We start from the raw sequence: 16,193 nt of genomic DNA on the forward strand, positions 1-16,193 counted from the left end.
AGTAAGAAGTTCAGAGTCTGATCTTTATAGGTTATTTTATACTTTTGATTTTTGTACATCATGGCTTTTCTGTTCATATTTTTCTTTGCCTGAAAGCCGTGAGCCTGTATTTGTATATGATTTTTTGGAGATAAAGAACACATACAGGATGATATCATAGTGTCGCTTGTGCAATCTTTGATATTTATAGTAGCTCTGTGTGTCTGTTTCTGTGTGTAACTGTTTGGAGAAAGTTCTGAAATAATTCCAAAGCCAGATCGTTGGAATCAGTTTCAATCAGTTTGAGTTTGGGCACGAACCCGATGCGAGCGGGAATTCCGTCCCGGTCGGGTTGGGTCGTGACAACTTTAGTGGTCTATCATAGCAATGGGTTTTGAAATTTGGATTGTAGGATTGGTATAAGAGATGACATCTATAGGATAATGTTAAGGCGTGAGGTTTTGTTTTATGCGGATTAGTTATTTGTTTGTCTATAGGACGTATATATGTATTTTGTGTTGTTTTTTGTTGATTAATTTTCTGATCTTATTGGATTTTCTGTTACTTAGTGGAGACTATCAGTCATTACTCATGCCAGACCTAGGTTTCTTTTCCTCTCTGGCTTTTTTATGTACAATGTACCTTCATTATAAAAAGCGCATGTAGTTAGAGCGTGATCTTGGTTCACTCCGGCCCTTAAGGACTTTGTAATCAGCATATCTCATTGTGATTAGTAGTTAACCATTTACCCGCCGGACCTCCGTGCGCGTTTGGTGTGGCTATGATTTATACTCCCACAATATATATTCCCAAGATATAATACATGAAAAACATATGGAATTGGCTCTAAGTATTATCATAGATGCCGCGAGGATCTACTACATCTAGTTATCTCTCATACACTACTGTCGATCTGAATGCTACTTGAATGTCACATATGATCATCTATCAGGATTGTTTCTGAGATTTGAAATCATATCTCGAGGTTTGAGGGCTACTGACTTGAGCCCAGAGCAGCTGAGGAGGTTCATATATAGTGCGTCTCTCTCTTGACGGCTATCATAAATTGTCTAGTGTCCGAATCGACATGATAGTAATCTTTTTTGTGGATATTATTATTATGTCCTGTATGATACATGGGGGAAGCAGAGCCGATAACATCGGTGATGGTTGGACTTTGGTGTAGTGTTTCTTGTATCCTCATTCATGCAGGATGCGAAAAGACAATCCAGCGGTTACCAGAATTGAACTCTCTCTCTGTGCACTTTCTTTTGCATATTATTAAGAATTATATGCTTGACTGGTAATTTCTTCTCGAGTTATATATCCCCCTATCTTGAATACTCACACTAAACCAGCCTGTCGCTGTGTAGTGAAGATTTTCTGAGTCTGTAGTTGCACTCATACATCATGGGATCATAAGACATCACTTCCTTACAGCATTGTATTTGTGATTTGCTCAATAGTTCGATGTCAGACGATTTTTTTACTGACACTCTGTCAATCTCTTTACATGATTGACATAGCTCTTCCAAGCTATCAGTGTAGTGAGTAATCTACATGCATCACTAGAGATACTTGCTTACAAAGGAAAGCCCCACCATGCCTGTTAAATCAAATCATTTTTCTGAGGGTGACTACTACGAAGGGATATACACAGATTCATGTCATCCAGGCCCAAACACGCCTCAACACTTGCAGGGTTACTCCAATTCATCAAGAAATAGAATAAGTTAAGGGTTATTTACTGATTGGTTGGCTGAGAGGCTGGGAGAGTGAGACTCGTGGTGGAGTAATATGAGTATAAACGTCTGTATAAAATGGTATTTAATTAAAAGCTCCTGATTTAGTGTCAAAGGGTTGTTAGCAGCGGTGGGTGCGCGACTGCAAGATTAGGCAATGTAGCCTGATGACCGACTTTACACTTCATGACGATGATCTCCTCGAGGAGGTAGTTAGTCCTTACTAAGCGGCCAATAGAGGCCTTGTAAGATTTATTTCTCATTATGGAGACTTCAGGAGGAACCAATGGAGAGCCGGGAGTTGTCCATTACTATTTCTCTGGTTTTGTGGATAGTTTACGACCAGTTCTGGGATCTGTCGCAGTGGGGCATTACTCGGGTGTGTCAAAGTTGCTCTGGTGGGACCATCGCCATTAACATCTTTAGCCTAGTGCTCTTAGGAATGACTTGGTTCAGATTGCCCTTCAGATAAGATTGGTCATAGCTCAGGACATCTGGGCCTCGATACGAACAGTTTCATCCACAGGCTGGATTTGAACGACGATCTGCTAGGCTAAATCTAGGATTCTTCATATTGCAAATAATATTCTAATTTTAAGAATTAATCCGATCCGATAGAGCGTTTGTATAGACCTGTCAGTTCAGCAGGAAGACAGGAAGTTCCTCCCATTGCCCCTGGACTGAGGGATTTTCTGGTAGAGGTGGTGGTTTCAAGTTTCTGTGCCACGGAGACCACCTAACTATTTAGTTCAGGAGGGCCTAATAGTTCTGTAGCTTCAGCTCCAGCTCCAATCAAACCCACGAGATGTACAGTCTGAGTCAGCAGGAGGCTCGAGATGCTCCGGATGTGGTGACAGGTCGATTTATATTTCTGATCATCCCTGTCGTGTTTTGGTTTGATTCTGGAAGCCAGTCACCTCGTTTTTCTGAGCATCGTTTGATTGCTTTTGCATTCTGGATTCGATTTTGCTACTGGTTTCTCTTTCTGTGATTTACCGGCTGAAGTAATTTGCGATTGCCCGGAAGTTTTTTTGTTTTTATGAGCATTAATATTGCTGGCAAGAAGTAAAAATGAGTTTGATTTTGTTGACGATTTCTTCGTACGATTGATTTAGGCATGAATTGGCTGAGCCTATATGAGGCTCAGATGACTGTTTGAAGAGCAAGTGAGCTTGCTTATAGTCAGGAGGAGAATGTGTATTCCAAGCATACGAGGGTGTCTCTCTTGTCTGATTTCTGTATTGGAGGTGAAGAAGAATGTGGAAAAAAGGCGTGTCCGGTTTTTTTGGCTTCCTTTGGACGTGGTATACAATCGAATCACTCTGTGATGAGGGTTATGTTTTCTGATATCCTAGTGGTACAGAGTTAAAACTCGTTCAAACTTCACCGTTCTGAAAATTGAGAGAGGCGGAATGTGCCTTACCTTGCGTACACCAATTTCTTGAACTACTGCAACGGACGAAAACGGACGGGAGTCGCCCAAAAATCACTTTTCCTTCTTTTTCCTTCATTTTTCTCTCTCCTAGGCTTTTCTCTCTCTTCAAAATATCTCATTTCTATATATATCCAAACTGATCGTCCTGGACGATCGCAACTTCGTCTCGAGACGATTTGGCTCTGGATGAATTTTGTCCAGACGAGATTAATTACCGTCCCTGGACGACTTGGCTCTGTAAAATTTTTATCCAGACAATCCGACTTTCATCCAGACGAACCATGCAGCCAAACATGTTTTCCTGCACAACCTGTACCGATCGTCCCGGACGAACTTGGGAGCAAAATGGCCTTTACAAGAGGTTTGGGTCGGGTTAACCTTGGGAGACCGATGGGGGCGTGCTGGGGTTGAGGGTGAGCTCAATTGAGCCTAGGGAGGTTTGATTTGGCCTGGTGGCTCGGTTCGACCCAAGCCTGCTCGGTTCAGATCGAATTGAGCTCGACTCAGGTCATGCCAGACCCTAGGTTTGGTGTGGGAAGTAGGTCTGGGTCTGGTGCACCCAGTGCAAGTGGCAATGGGGTTCAATTTGATCTGGGTTCAAAAATGGCTCGGGTTCATGTGGTTTTGGCTGCTTTGAGTTAGCCTAAAACCTTACCCAAGTTAGCCCAAGGCATGGGCTGGCTGGAGGAGGGGTGTTGGACTTTGGGCCACCTATTAGAGGTGTTGATCAAGTTCAATCTGGCTTAGGGCAAGAATTGACTCAATCCCAAGTGGTTTTGGCCACTTTGGGTTAGCCTAACCCTTGACCCAAGTGGGTCTAGAGGCTGGGCTAGTCAAGGAAGATGTATTGGGTCAAGGGGGACCCAATGGGAGCATTGGTTAAGTTCAATTTGACTTAGGATAAGAGTTGGCCCAATCCCAAGTGGTTTTGGCCACTTTGGGTTAGCCTAACTCTTGACCCAAGTGGGTCTAGAGGCTGGGCTGGTCAAGGGAGGTGCATTGGGTCAAGGGGGACCCAATGACACCTTGATATGGATTCAATTTTATTGAGGTTGAGAGATGGCTCAAGGGAGACCTCTCTTTAGTCACTTGGGTCAAGCCAAAAGGCTAACCCAAGTGAGCCCAAGACTTGGATCTCCAAGAGGGGTCTCTTTGGTGCCCAAAGGGTCATCCCTTGGGTTCCAATGGATTTGAAATGGTCTTGGTCCATGAGTTTGGATAAAAGGGGTGTACGGGCCATTTGGTCAAACTTGGTTGACTTGGTCAACCAAGTTGACCCAGGGTTAGGAGTTGGGTCAAAGGAGTTCTAGAGGTCAATTGGAAATACTTGAGAGAGGTTTCAAAGATTGATGATCAAATCAAGTCAAGCCTAGGCCAAAAGTCCAAAAATTCCCTTAAAGGGCATTTTGGTCATTTTGGCCTTGAGTCAATTCTGGGTCAAATTAAGTCTGAAAAGATGCAGACTATTGTTCGACAAATCAATATCAAGGCATTAAAGGTGATCAAAGGGTTTGAGGAAGGCTCAAAGGTCAAATTCCACTAGGTGGAATGTCCAGTGACATAGACTGTAAATATTTGAAGGTTTCATAGCCTTTGGATTTTTATCAAGTTTCTAGGGTTAGAGTCCTCCAAATGAGTCCAAATCTGGAGGGTTGACACCAGAGACATATCACATCAATATGAAATTGATATACCCTGAATGAGATGTCAATTGATTGGGTTTCAAGGTGATGGAAAAATCACCTAGAAGGGGCTTTAGGACCTAAGTCTATAGCCTAAGGATTCTAGGTTTGGATTGAGTTTAAGGTCTGGACTGGACCTAGGGACTAGGAACTAGGAAGATCCTAGAATCTAGAGCTGAGGGAGGAATCAAGAGTGACCTCATACAAAAATGAGTTCAACAATGGCTAAAATGATTTTTTATGATTTTTTGAAGCCCTCTATTTAAGCTTTCTCATAAGACATTGTAAGAGTCTTTGACAGCCATAGTGTCTTCATTATTTTGGAGAAAACTTGAAGAGAGGACTTGAAAGGGAGAGAGGAATGGGTGGAGTTTGAGAGAGGAAGAAGATTCTTGGACTTGATTTCAAGAGAGTGTGGAGGGGATTTCACATAGTTGCTCTGGCAAGCTTGCACCTCAGTACCATCAAATTCAAGGTTTATATTTAGGGAAGTTTTGTAAAGAAGAAGATCTCTTTAGAGTCAAATGACCTATCTCCTCCGCCGCACCGGAGAAAGTGAAAGTGATTTTGTAAGGGCTTATCTACCTAGTTGTGGGGGCTAAAGGAGAGTCACTAAAGGTTTAGTGCAATACTTAGATGATGCCTCCAGGGAGTGGACATAGGTCAAGATTTGACCAAACCATTATAAATATGGTGTGTTCTTTCCTTTATTATTTATGTACTTTATTTTCACATTTATTTTTGTTGTGATTGACTGCATGGGTGAAATTGATAATTTTATCTTTTTATTGTGAATGTAATTTGCTTCTGCATCAAGTTATAAAAAGATTTTTCTTTTTGTTAAAGAAGATTTTCAAATATCTAATTCACCCCCCTCTTGACGCATCTCGTACTTTCATTATAGTTGGTTGATGATTTCAGGAGAAAATAATTAAGTGATAGTGGTTGGAGGATAGTAGTCAAGGAATTGTGGATAGAGGATATAATTAGATCTAAGGACCACTATAATAGTAATTTGTAACCTATGATGACCTTGATTAATCTGGAAAGATTAGCATGTTTGATATTTTCATGTCTTATTTTTTCGTAAATTTTTTATATTATTTTCTATTTAAAATTATCCTAAGGGTCTTTCATGTAAACATTTGTATGTGTGTGAAAATTATTTAAAAGTACATTGGCATAGCTTTTTAGGCACTATGGTGCTAACTTCTCTATTTTTGGGTAGAATAAGAGGTTTTTGGGGAGCACTATAACACTAGGTTCTTGGAACTAAGTTGTTGGGTTCTCTATATTTGAGCACTATTGCATTGATTCTAAGCATTATGACATTTTGCTCTATGTATTTTAAATAGGGTTTAGGGTTTTCTAAGGGCACTATGGTGATGGGCCTTCGAGCATTACAATGTTGTGTTCTAAATTTTTACAAATATCAAATTCCACAATCAAACTCAATCCTCACTATTGGATCCACTAGATAGAGAGAAATGAGGATTTTTAGAGAAAGAATGCCTATATTGGGGGGCCTTTGACTTTCATATGTTGGGCCAATTAGGAAAGTTTTAATATTTCACTAATTCTATGATGATAGAAAATTTTGTTTATTTATTATTTTATTTATTATTAAGAATGTGGTTAGACTTTGTGTAGCTTACTAAGACATGATTTTCTAATGATTGCTCTTTTTGCTTGCGTTAATTTTAGGCCAGGGAAAGGAAAAGGAGCATGTCAAGTATGTAGAGGTTTAAAGTTTTAGGTGTTAGGTATGCTTTCTATTTTTAGATATATTTTGGAAATCATGATGTATCTCTAATGATTCTATGCCATGATTATAGTTTTATGGCATTTTGATTATATAGCATTCTGTGATGAAAGCAATTATTGATGAGTTATTTTTTATGATTAAGTTGATGATTAATTGTTATATATTTCTATTAATAAATACAATGAAAAAAATCTTCCAAATAGATGATAAGAACTATCTTATTATGATCCTATATGATGTAACTCATTTAGTATATGAGCTCTATTAGGTTGGGTTGTGATAGTGTAATTATGGTATCAGAGTAATAGTTTGGAGGAATTGATTATTATAGATCCATTACACATATCTATAAAAGGGTGGTATAACCAGAGTAGCTTAAGATGTTTATTCCTTTTTCTTTTTCCATCTTAATGTGATCATTTAAAACTGTGAATTCTATGAAAAAATAATGAATTTCTAAGAGCAAAATGTGATTGAAAGGTGAAGTTCCAGATAAAATTTGCTAGTGTAGAGTACATTAAGAGCAATGAGATCCAATTTTATATCGCAGTTTGCTGGTTTAGTTGCTCAATTAATTGGTGAGGCATATAACTGGATGTCTACTATCATAATAGAGGAAGTAGAAACTAATTTACAAATGTTTCTAAGATTGAAGGCTCTTAGATTTTAAGGTGTTATGGAACCTCATGCATGGAAAAAAATGTTGATGAGGTTGAAGAAGACTTTTGATGGGATGCAATGTCCAAAGGGTCATAAGGTGCCTTTACTAGTATTTATATTAGATGGAGAAGCAGAATGATGGTGGTTGGGACAATAAAGAGAGAACTTCTAAGATAAACCAAATGCTTTTATTTCTTTGGAGGAGTTTATTGATACCTACAACGAATAGTTTGCACCTCGTTCTACTAGATAACAAATGAAAGTCTAGTGTAATATAACGATACAACAATGCAATATGAGGCAAAATTTATTACACTTGCTAGGTGCACTCCATTTCTTGTTAGTGCTTTTGAAGAAAAAAAATGTTATAGAGTTTTTAGAGGACTCAAAGGCAATCTGAAACAACCACTAGTTTCATTCCAAATTTTTTATCTAAATTGGTAAAGAGGGTACGATTAATGGAAAACGATTTAACAGTAACTCAATAGCATTAGATAGCTAGAAAGAAAAGATTTAGGGGTGACACTTTTAGAAGTTGTTTAAGTTGGAATAATTGTAGATTCATGTCGAGATATTCCATAAAAGGACCAATTACAAAACCTCATATAATCTACCAATCAGCCATGTAGGCAATTCAATTAGTTCTATAAGCAGTGTACCTATATGTCCAACTTTCCAACTTATGAACGGAGACATTTGTGCCAATATTCCATAATGATAGGGCAATTATTCAAAAGTGGTCATTCTAGGCATAGAGTAGTAGATTGATCACAGGTTATGCTAAATAGATGATATGAGGTACATATGGGGAGACAATGGATGATCCTAATAGTAGATTCATGTCGAGATATTCCAGAAAAGGATCAATTACAGAACCTCATATAATCTACCAATCAGACATGTAGGCAATTCAATTAGTTCTATAAGCATTGTACCTATATGTCCAACTTTCCAACTTATGGACGGAGACATTTGTGCCAATATTCCATAATGATAGGGCAATTATTCAAATATGGTCATTCTAGGCATAGAGTAGTAGATTGCTCACATGTTACACTAGATAGATGATATGATGTACGTATGGGGAAACAATGGATGGCCCCTTCCTAGAGCTTTTAGTGAAGATATTCTAGTAGGGGTGGCTAACATTTGATTGGGAGATAGTCTAGTGCTCCTGTTGGTTAAACTCTAATATAGTCCAAAGTGTAAAGCTCGACTCAACATGAGGCTAGAGACTCTTAAAGGCTTTAAAACTTATGGAATGATTCATATGAGAACGAGAGTAGAACATTAAGAGAGACGGGTTGTCATTCAATCGATCGAGCAATGAGGCTTGCAAAAGAGATGTGCGAAGAAGAGTTTAGTTTGAATTATAATATATTGAAATGGTTGTTTGAAGATAAAGAATTCTCTCTCATACTTCAATTGAAAGTATTTTGCTATAAAAATTATTTTGAGGAATATTTAACCAATTGAAAATATGTTCATCATATTAATTCAAAAATGAACATAAATTTGAATAAAAACTTTTTTTTACTCCTTTTTTTTATTCCTTTGTTACAATATTTATGATAATTTATTTATTATTATTTTTTGGAGCAATCTCTACATGAAGAATTTTGATGCCTGCACTGAATCAACCTAATTTAAAAATTCCATAAATCTGCGTTCCTACAAGAAAAAATTTCTGCTCCACCACTCCTAAAATAATCATGCACAAAAAAATCTTCACCCAAGAGGATGAGCAGCTAAAAATCTTAAACCCCCTTAGCTTATATACAGAACCCGCTAAATTAAATGATAAAATAATAATTAAAAATAAACTGCCAGAATTCGATCGTCTGAACAACTGCATCTCCATCACTTTCCCCTAGATGTAGATGCACCTACTTCTCCCCCAGGGCCACCTTCCTCTGTTTCCCTCCCTGCGTCCGACAGCTCCGGTATAATCTCCTCCATCTTCCTCATCACCTGCTCTACCTCAGGCCTCGCCGCCGGCGACGGATCAACACAATGCAATGCCAACTTCAATGTATCCAGCAACTCATCCCCAGCCGCGGCATCCTTCATAATCTCCACATCAAACACTTCGTTCGTCCACTCCTCCTTTACCACCGACGCCACCCACTGCGGCAGCTCCATTCCATTGGTCGGCTCAGCAGGCGACTTCCCCGTTAACAGCTCCAGTATTATCACGCCGAGACTATACACATCTGTTTTCGTGCTCGCCTTCTTCAGCTTCGACAGCTCCGGCGCTCGGTATCCAAGAGCTCCGGCTGCGGCTATGACATTAGAGTTCGCGGCCGCTGTCATGAGACGGGAGAGGCCGAAATCTGCTATCTTTGCAGTTGTGTTTTCGTCTAGAAGTATGTTGCCGCTTGTGAGATTTCCATGGACGATCTTTGCTTCGACGTGGAGGTGCCGCAAGCCGCGGGCGGCGCCCATTGCTATCTTCATCCTCATCAACCAATCTATGGTGGTTTCTGGTCCTCGTGCTGCAATGGCAGTGGAAATATATAAGAAATTATCATTATCAAAACTTTTTTTTTTTGGGTTAAGATTTGAGCTTACCGTGGAGAAAAGATGAAAGATTTCCTTTGGGCATGAAATCAAACACGAGGAGCTTTTCTCCTTTGGGGCCAACATAGTAAGCTCTGAGAGCTAGCAAATTAGGATGCCTGATCTTTCCCAGAACGTTTACCTCTGTTTCGAACTCTTTCTGGTTCCTCGCAATCCTCTCTCGAAGTCTCTTTACTGCAACTTGGCTTCCATCCTCCAGCGTCGCCTTGTACATCGTCCCGTACGTGCTTTTCCCCATTATTTCCGCTGTCGCACACAAGAGATCGTCGGCGGTGAACGCCAGTGGCCCATCTAAGTGAACTAGCTTCCCTCCGATATCGCCGCCGGATTCCGTTTCAGCCCCAGCGCCGGGCCCCGGCTTCTCACCTCTTTCGGCGGATCCTGCCGTGCCAGGCTTCTCGGTTGAAGTTGATCTTTTTCTGATTAAGCAGCAAAGAAGGACGAAGCAGACAACTACGAGAAGTATGAGGGTGATTCCTACAGCAATGAGGATGATATCCAGGGTGTTTAGTTTAGTGTGATGGTGTTTTGGTGGAATTGATGGTTGGAAGTTTGGAGAAGGCGGAGGTGGGCAGGGGACCGAGTTACTATACCCACAGAGCTGGATGTTTCCTAAGAAAGAGCTTGAATTAAACATTTTGGTCAGAAAGAGAGGAACTCGGCCAGAAAGATTGTTATCTGAGACATTGAAAAAGGTGAGATTCACCAGATGCTTGAGCGAGGAAGGAATCCTCCCGGTGAGGTTGTTATCAGACAAATCCAGCCGGAAAAGGCCGGAAATATTACCTAAAGTTTCCGGGATCTCGCCATCAAACATATTCATTTTCAAGTTAAGGATAGAAAGGTTCTTGAGCCCATATATGAAAGCTGGAAGCTTACTCCCAATATGGTTGTTCTCAAGGTTAAGCTGGATTAAGGAGGAGAGGTTGCACATGGGCAGCGGAAAGCTTCCATTCAACATATTATTACTCAAAATCACTTCACGCAGCAAAACTAAGCCACCCAGAGACTTAGGAATGTCGCCGGAAATGGTGTTATGTTCGAGATTTAGGGTTCTCAGCTGATACGCTTCCCAAGTTTTAGGAATATTACCAGAAAGATTATTGTTCTGGAGAAGAAGGTATGTAAGAGATGGCAATCGCGTAACTCCATCTGGAATCGAACCAGTCAAGTTGTTGAAGCTAAGATTAAGCCTATAAAGCCTGGAAGCATTCGATAACGAAGAAGGGATGATCCCGGTTAACAAATTGTTGCTGAGATCGAGCGTTTGAAGCGCAATGCAACTTCCAATAGATGGTGGAATGGCGCCCGAGAACCTATTGTTGAAGAGATAAACTCCCCTGAGTTCACGAAGGAAGCTGAACGCAGCGGGAATCTGGCCACTGATAACGTTGTCATGGAGGCTAAGCTTGCGCAGGGCGTTGAGCTGTCCTATCTTCTCTGTAATGTGGCCGCCAAGGCCTCGCCATGGGAGTTGGATAGCAATAACCTTGCCGCGGACACACTTGATCCCAACCCACGCGCCAGAGCATGCGCCGAGGCCAGTGCCGTTCCAGCTCCGCAGGAGGCCTCGGAGGTCGTCAATGGCGTGCTTAAAGGCCTGCAAACCTTCGTAGTCTTCTTGGGTGATGATGACTCCATCCCAAGATGGGTTCGACAAGGGAATGATGAGTAGAAAAACTGCGATTTGGATGAATAGGAGCAAGTGGTTACGTCGAAGTAGCTCGGCCTTCTTCCTGGCCAGGTGATCGCTGGAACTTTTACTCAACATGGAGAGACGGGAAGGAGGACGACTACCTCTGAAAGAGAATGGAGGGAGACGCAGAGTGGTTCAATAAATTTAGATGTTGGGATTGTTTTGTGACTGAATAAATCGATTTTATTTCTTTTCACCTCTTCAATCCATCTGCAGCCAACGGCTAGTTTGTTTGTTTGGCTCCTTTTTTTTCACAGAGCACATTGATGGCTGGACTGTAATAAAAATTAGAATAACGTTTTCGGGCTTTACAACGGCTAGTTTTCATGAATCCTACGAGGGGGTCTTACCAATCCAACGGCTGCCCATCTTCGATGTCAGTAGTAAAAAAGACAGCACCGGCTAACTTTCCTGCAAAACGAGGTAAAAATTCAATGGCGCACAACAACTATAATAAGGCCATATTTTAGGTTGAAGGACTTCGGCTTATTTAATAATGATAAATGGAAAACAGATTCTATAATCAGTATAATCATTTTATGGTATTTAAAGGTGTTTTAAGATGAATATAGTATTTAGATATTTAATATTTTATTTATCTTAAAATTTAATTTAAAAAAAAAAAACGAGATTCATTAAGATATTGTTTTAATCTTATATCCTGATATCAACAATTTCTAATTTCTAATGTAAATAAAGCATTTTTTTTATATAAATAATAAAGTTTAATTTGGGATGAGCGTTATTTTGTATAAAGATGATTGTAAAATTAATATGGATAAAATAAATTTTTTTAAGCTACTAATAAAAGTTGTTTTCTAACACAAAAAATTTACAAAAGACCAATAGCCAAATAAAATCTTGGTATAATAACTCATTGATCCTACTTTTATGAATTTAGTTTAGGTGATTAAATTATTTGAGGAGTGGAATTAGGACAAATATTTTTGGTTTTTATCTCTTTAAATTTAAGATAAAATTATATATAATTATTTAAAACAAATAAACGAGATTATTTTTAAATTTTTTTATAATTACATATTATAGTAGATTTAGCCCCCCCCTAAACTTGAAAAATTATAAGTCTGGTCACCCAATTAAAACTTATCACGTTGCTTTAACTGCGCTTTGACTACGCTTTTATTTGCGCGTTGACTACGTTTATTGCGCTTTGACTGCGCTCTTTGATTGTGCTTTAACTGACTTACCTACGCTTACATGCGCTTTACCTACGCTTTACATTGCGCTTACCTACGCTTTTGATCGCGCTGACTTAAATTCCGCGGACAGAGTACATTCCACAATGTCAATATTTATTTTGGTGTCCGCGACGTCTCTACGTCCGGTGACTGGACCCTAATAATTTCCCCTAAACTTAGGATAAGCCCTTTACCTATTTTCATTTAGTTTCTAATGATGTTACTAATATATTATAAATTGAATATAATATATATATATATATAATATATATATATATATAATATATATATATATATATATATATATATATATATTTGAGATATTTATTACAATTAAGGCAAATTCATACATACATCACATGCACAAGACTCAAAATAGCTAAAGCTCGTAACCAACTAATGACCAAATTGAGTTACATATAGATATTTATTTTTAATATAGGGTAAAATATAAGAGAACTTGAAGCAATTTCCCCTCTAAAACACAACTGAAAATTAAAGATTGAATACTTCAAAGCTGAATAAAGACCAGCCAAGGCGTCGCATTGTTCGCTTCTAGAAGTTAACATTAATGCTAATCAGGACTTTTAATTTATAAAGAAGGTTACGAGCCGAAGCTCAATAATGTCAGTCCCTGAATCTGTCTGCCATCTGTTAGGAGACGGATTAGAACTAAAACCAACAAGGCTAGAATCGCTATGCGATGAAAAAAAAAGTACTTGCTAGGCATTCTACTAATTGGCCGATGAGGAGCATACTGATGCTCTTTTGGGGGACTAGTTTATGTTGAGGAGAGCTGATACGTCACCAAAAATTGTCTTGATTAGTCACAATTCTCAAGACATATTCAAGTTGGAAGTTTCTAAGATTAAATTTTGGGACCATTTGAATTTCAATTTTAGCAAAGTTATAACCAAACTAAACGTCTCGATGAGATAAATCCAACAACATAAAAATTGGTCCAATCAGAACCAAATTGGGCCCAAATCAATGACCTGAAGCATATTTGGAAGTTTTAAGACACTTATTTGATAATCAAATGATCTCTAAATATGACATAATGATAGTCAAATCAAGCGCTTCGATGAGGAGAATCCAACAAGCCTAAGTTCGCTCAATTCTAACACCATTAAGGTATTTAGATGATGAATGAATGTTCTATGATCGAAGGGATCAATATGTGCTAATTATCATCTCAACTCCCCCATGTAAGGGTCATTTGCAGGCCATTAGGCCTGCCTACTTGTCGAAAAAAATATAAATAGTAGGTTTCTAAGACATGTTTAGGCTAGACAACAAGACTAACTCTTCGTTTGGGACGGCTTTTTTACTGCTGCTCAACGTAGCTTTCTAGTACAAAAATTTTAATTTTTGTACTAAAAAGCTTCTTTAAGAAGCAGTAAGAAAGTCATCCCAAATGAAATCTAAATTAATAGTAAAAAAGCCAATCTCAACAAAATCAAATATACTCTTTTTTTAATCTAATATTTGTATATATAATAGATAGATTAAAAAAACCAACAAGTGGAGTAATCAATTGTTATAGGGGAGCTCATCACAATTCATAGTTACGAGGCATTGTCGGAGTAAGATTTGGTAGAGCTTAAAAGTTACAGATGTTCTCTCCAAGGTGTCTATGAAAGGAATTTTTATTGGGTGCGGACTCCAGACGTAACTCTATGTTCGAAGTCATATAAAATCGTGCCATGTAGACCCCACCATTCTATTTACCACATTTTTTCCAATTATTGTGCAGCCTGATGACCCGATTGGCCCTATTAGTGAAAAATTGAAAAAAAAATGCAATAATACCAAGGATTTTTGTAGATGGTACGAGCTTTTTTCCTCACTTAAGATAGGTTTTCTCCTTGGTACAAAAATGAGAAAGGGGAAAAAGAGAAGAGAGGAAGCTATGAAGATGGAAATTGGTCGCGAGGACTTCAAATATTGTGCATATATGGAAGGTATTATGTAAGAGACCCAACAAACTAAAGAGGAAGTACTGCAGCAAACAACCAAAGATAAATTAGAGATATTATCGGTAAATATAATACTCACAGGTTTTACTCTTTATTTTTTATAAAATCTCCTTAAACATGTGAAACCTTACTTTGAAGGTTGAAATGTTTTTTGGTTGTGTAATCTCGCTCATTTGTCGCTGCTTTGTACTGCTCGGTACTCCTAGGTATTGCTAGGTACCAAAGCTACCTACTGGTGGGTATAGTTATTTTATAATATTAAAATCAAAGTGTTTAATTAGTTTTTCTTGTTCACAGGTTATTTGTAATAAGGAGAAAGAAGCATATGACATGTGCTGCCATTATGCTCATAATATTGGTTTTAGTGTTTGTAAAGAACATCATAGTTATTGGCCTAATTCAAGAAATATAAGATTCAATGATTTTGTATGTTCGAAAGCTGGATGTAAGAAGGGAATCGACTTAAAATCCAAATCAAAATATAGAAAATCCAATACTAGGACCGAGTGTCCTGTGATGATTAGATTTTTAGTCGACCTAGATGGAGTATAGATGGTGCAAAAATGCATAGAGAGCCACAATCATGAATTTCCTAGGCGTGAAGATCAACAGTTTCTTAGATAATATAGGAATATTAGTGATGAGAAAGTATATGTACTTAAATCAATGACAGAAGCTGGGATAAGAACCATTGATGCATTTACATACCTAGTTGATGAAGTTGGAGGAAGAGAAAATGTAGGATTCTCTAAAATAGATGCATATAATTATATTCAAAAAGAGAAAATAGCTAAGATTGAGAATGGGGGCACTAATTCCCTAATTAAACTTTTCATAGATCAACTAATTAATGATAATAGGTTTTTTGCATGGGACGTCCAAACTAATGAAGAAGATATATTGTTGAATTTTTTTTTTTTTTGGATTGATGGGGTGGGGAGAATAGATTACGGCTTCTTTGGAGATGTGATAATTTTTTATATTAGCTATAGACTTAACAAATATAATCTAGCATGTGCACCTTTTGTTAGAGTTAATAAGCATTGTTAGAATATTCTTTTAGGGGTGGCATTTTTATCAGAGGTAACAATTGAATCATTTACATGGTTGTTTAGAATATTTTTGTGAATAATGGGTAATAATCATCCCATTATAATATTTACTGATCAGAACCAAGCAATGGCTCAAGCAATGGAAATTTCATTACCTCAAACATGCCATAGCTTGTGCCAATGGCACATCAACAATAAGGTATCATTCAAGGTGTGGTGCTTCAATAGCAATAATAAAGTTATAGGCCTCTTTTATATATTTTAAAGCAAGTGTGATTCTGAGGAGGAGTTTCACAGTACTTGGGCTGAAATGATCAATGAAGGGGACCTCCACAACCAAGACTGTTTGAACAAACTTTACAAAATAAGGAAGAAATGGTCCATAGCATTTAACAAGAGTTATTTTAACCTTGGTATTCTTTTA

At 38.3% G+C, this 16,193-nt stretch overlaps 1 protein-coding gene across 1 annotated transcript; it reads right to left on the minus strand.

The window, feature by feature from the left end:
* Nucleotides 1-8,899: 8,899 nt before the first annotated feature.
* Nucleotides 8,900-12,086, minus strand: LOC110095547 (probably inactive leucine-rich repeat receptor-like protein kinase IMK2). Its single transcript, XM_028699762.1, has 3 exons — nt 11,737-12,086; nt 9,835-11,642; nt 8,900-9,758 (listed from the first exon to the last, which is right to left on the minus strand). The coding sequence occupies exons 2-3, from the start codon at nt 11,612-11,614 to the stop codon at nt 9,124-9,126; spliced, it is 2,415 nt and encodes an 804-aa protein (XP_028555595.1). The 5' UTR covers nt 11,615-11,642; nt 11,737-12,086; the 3' UTR covers nt 8,900-9,123.
* Between the last annotated feature and the right edge of the window lie 4,107 nt (nt 12,087-16,193).

Source organism: Dendrobium catenatum, unplaced genomic scaffold, assembly GCF_001605985.2.
Source record: "Dendrobium catenatum unplaced genomic scaffold, ASM160598v2 fragScaff_scaffold_1386, whole genome shotgun sequence".
Lineage (NCBI taxonomy): Eukaryota > Viridiplantae > Streptophyta > Magnoliopsida > Asparagales > Orchidaceae > Dendrobium > Dendrobium catenatum.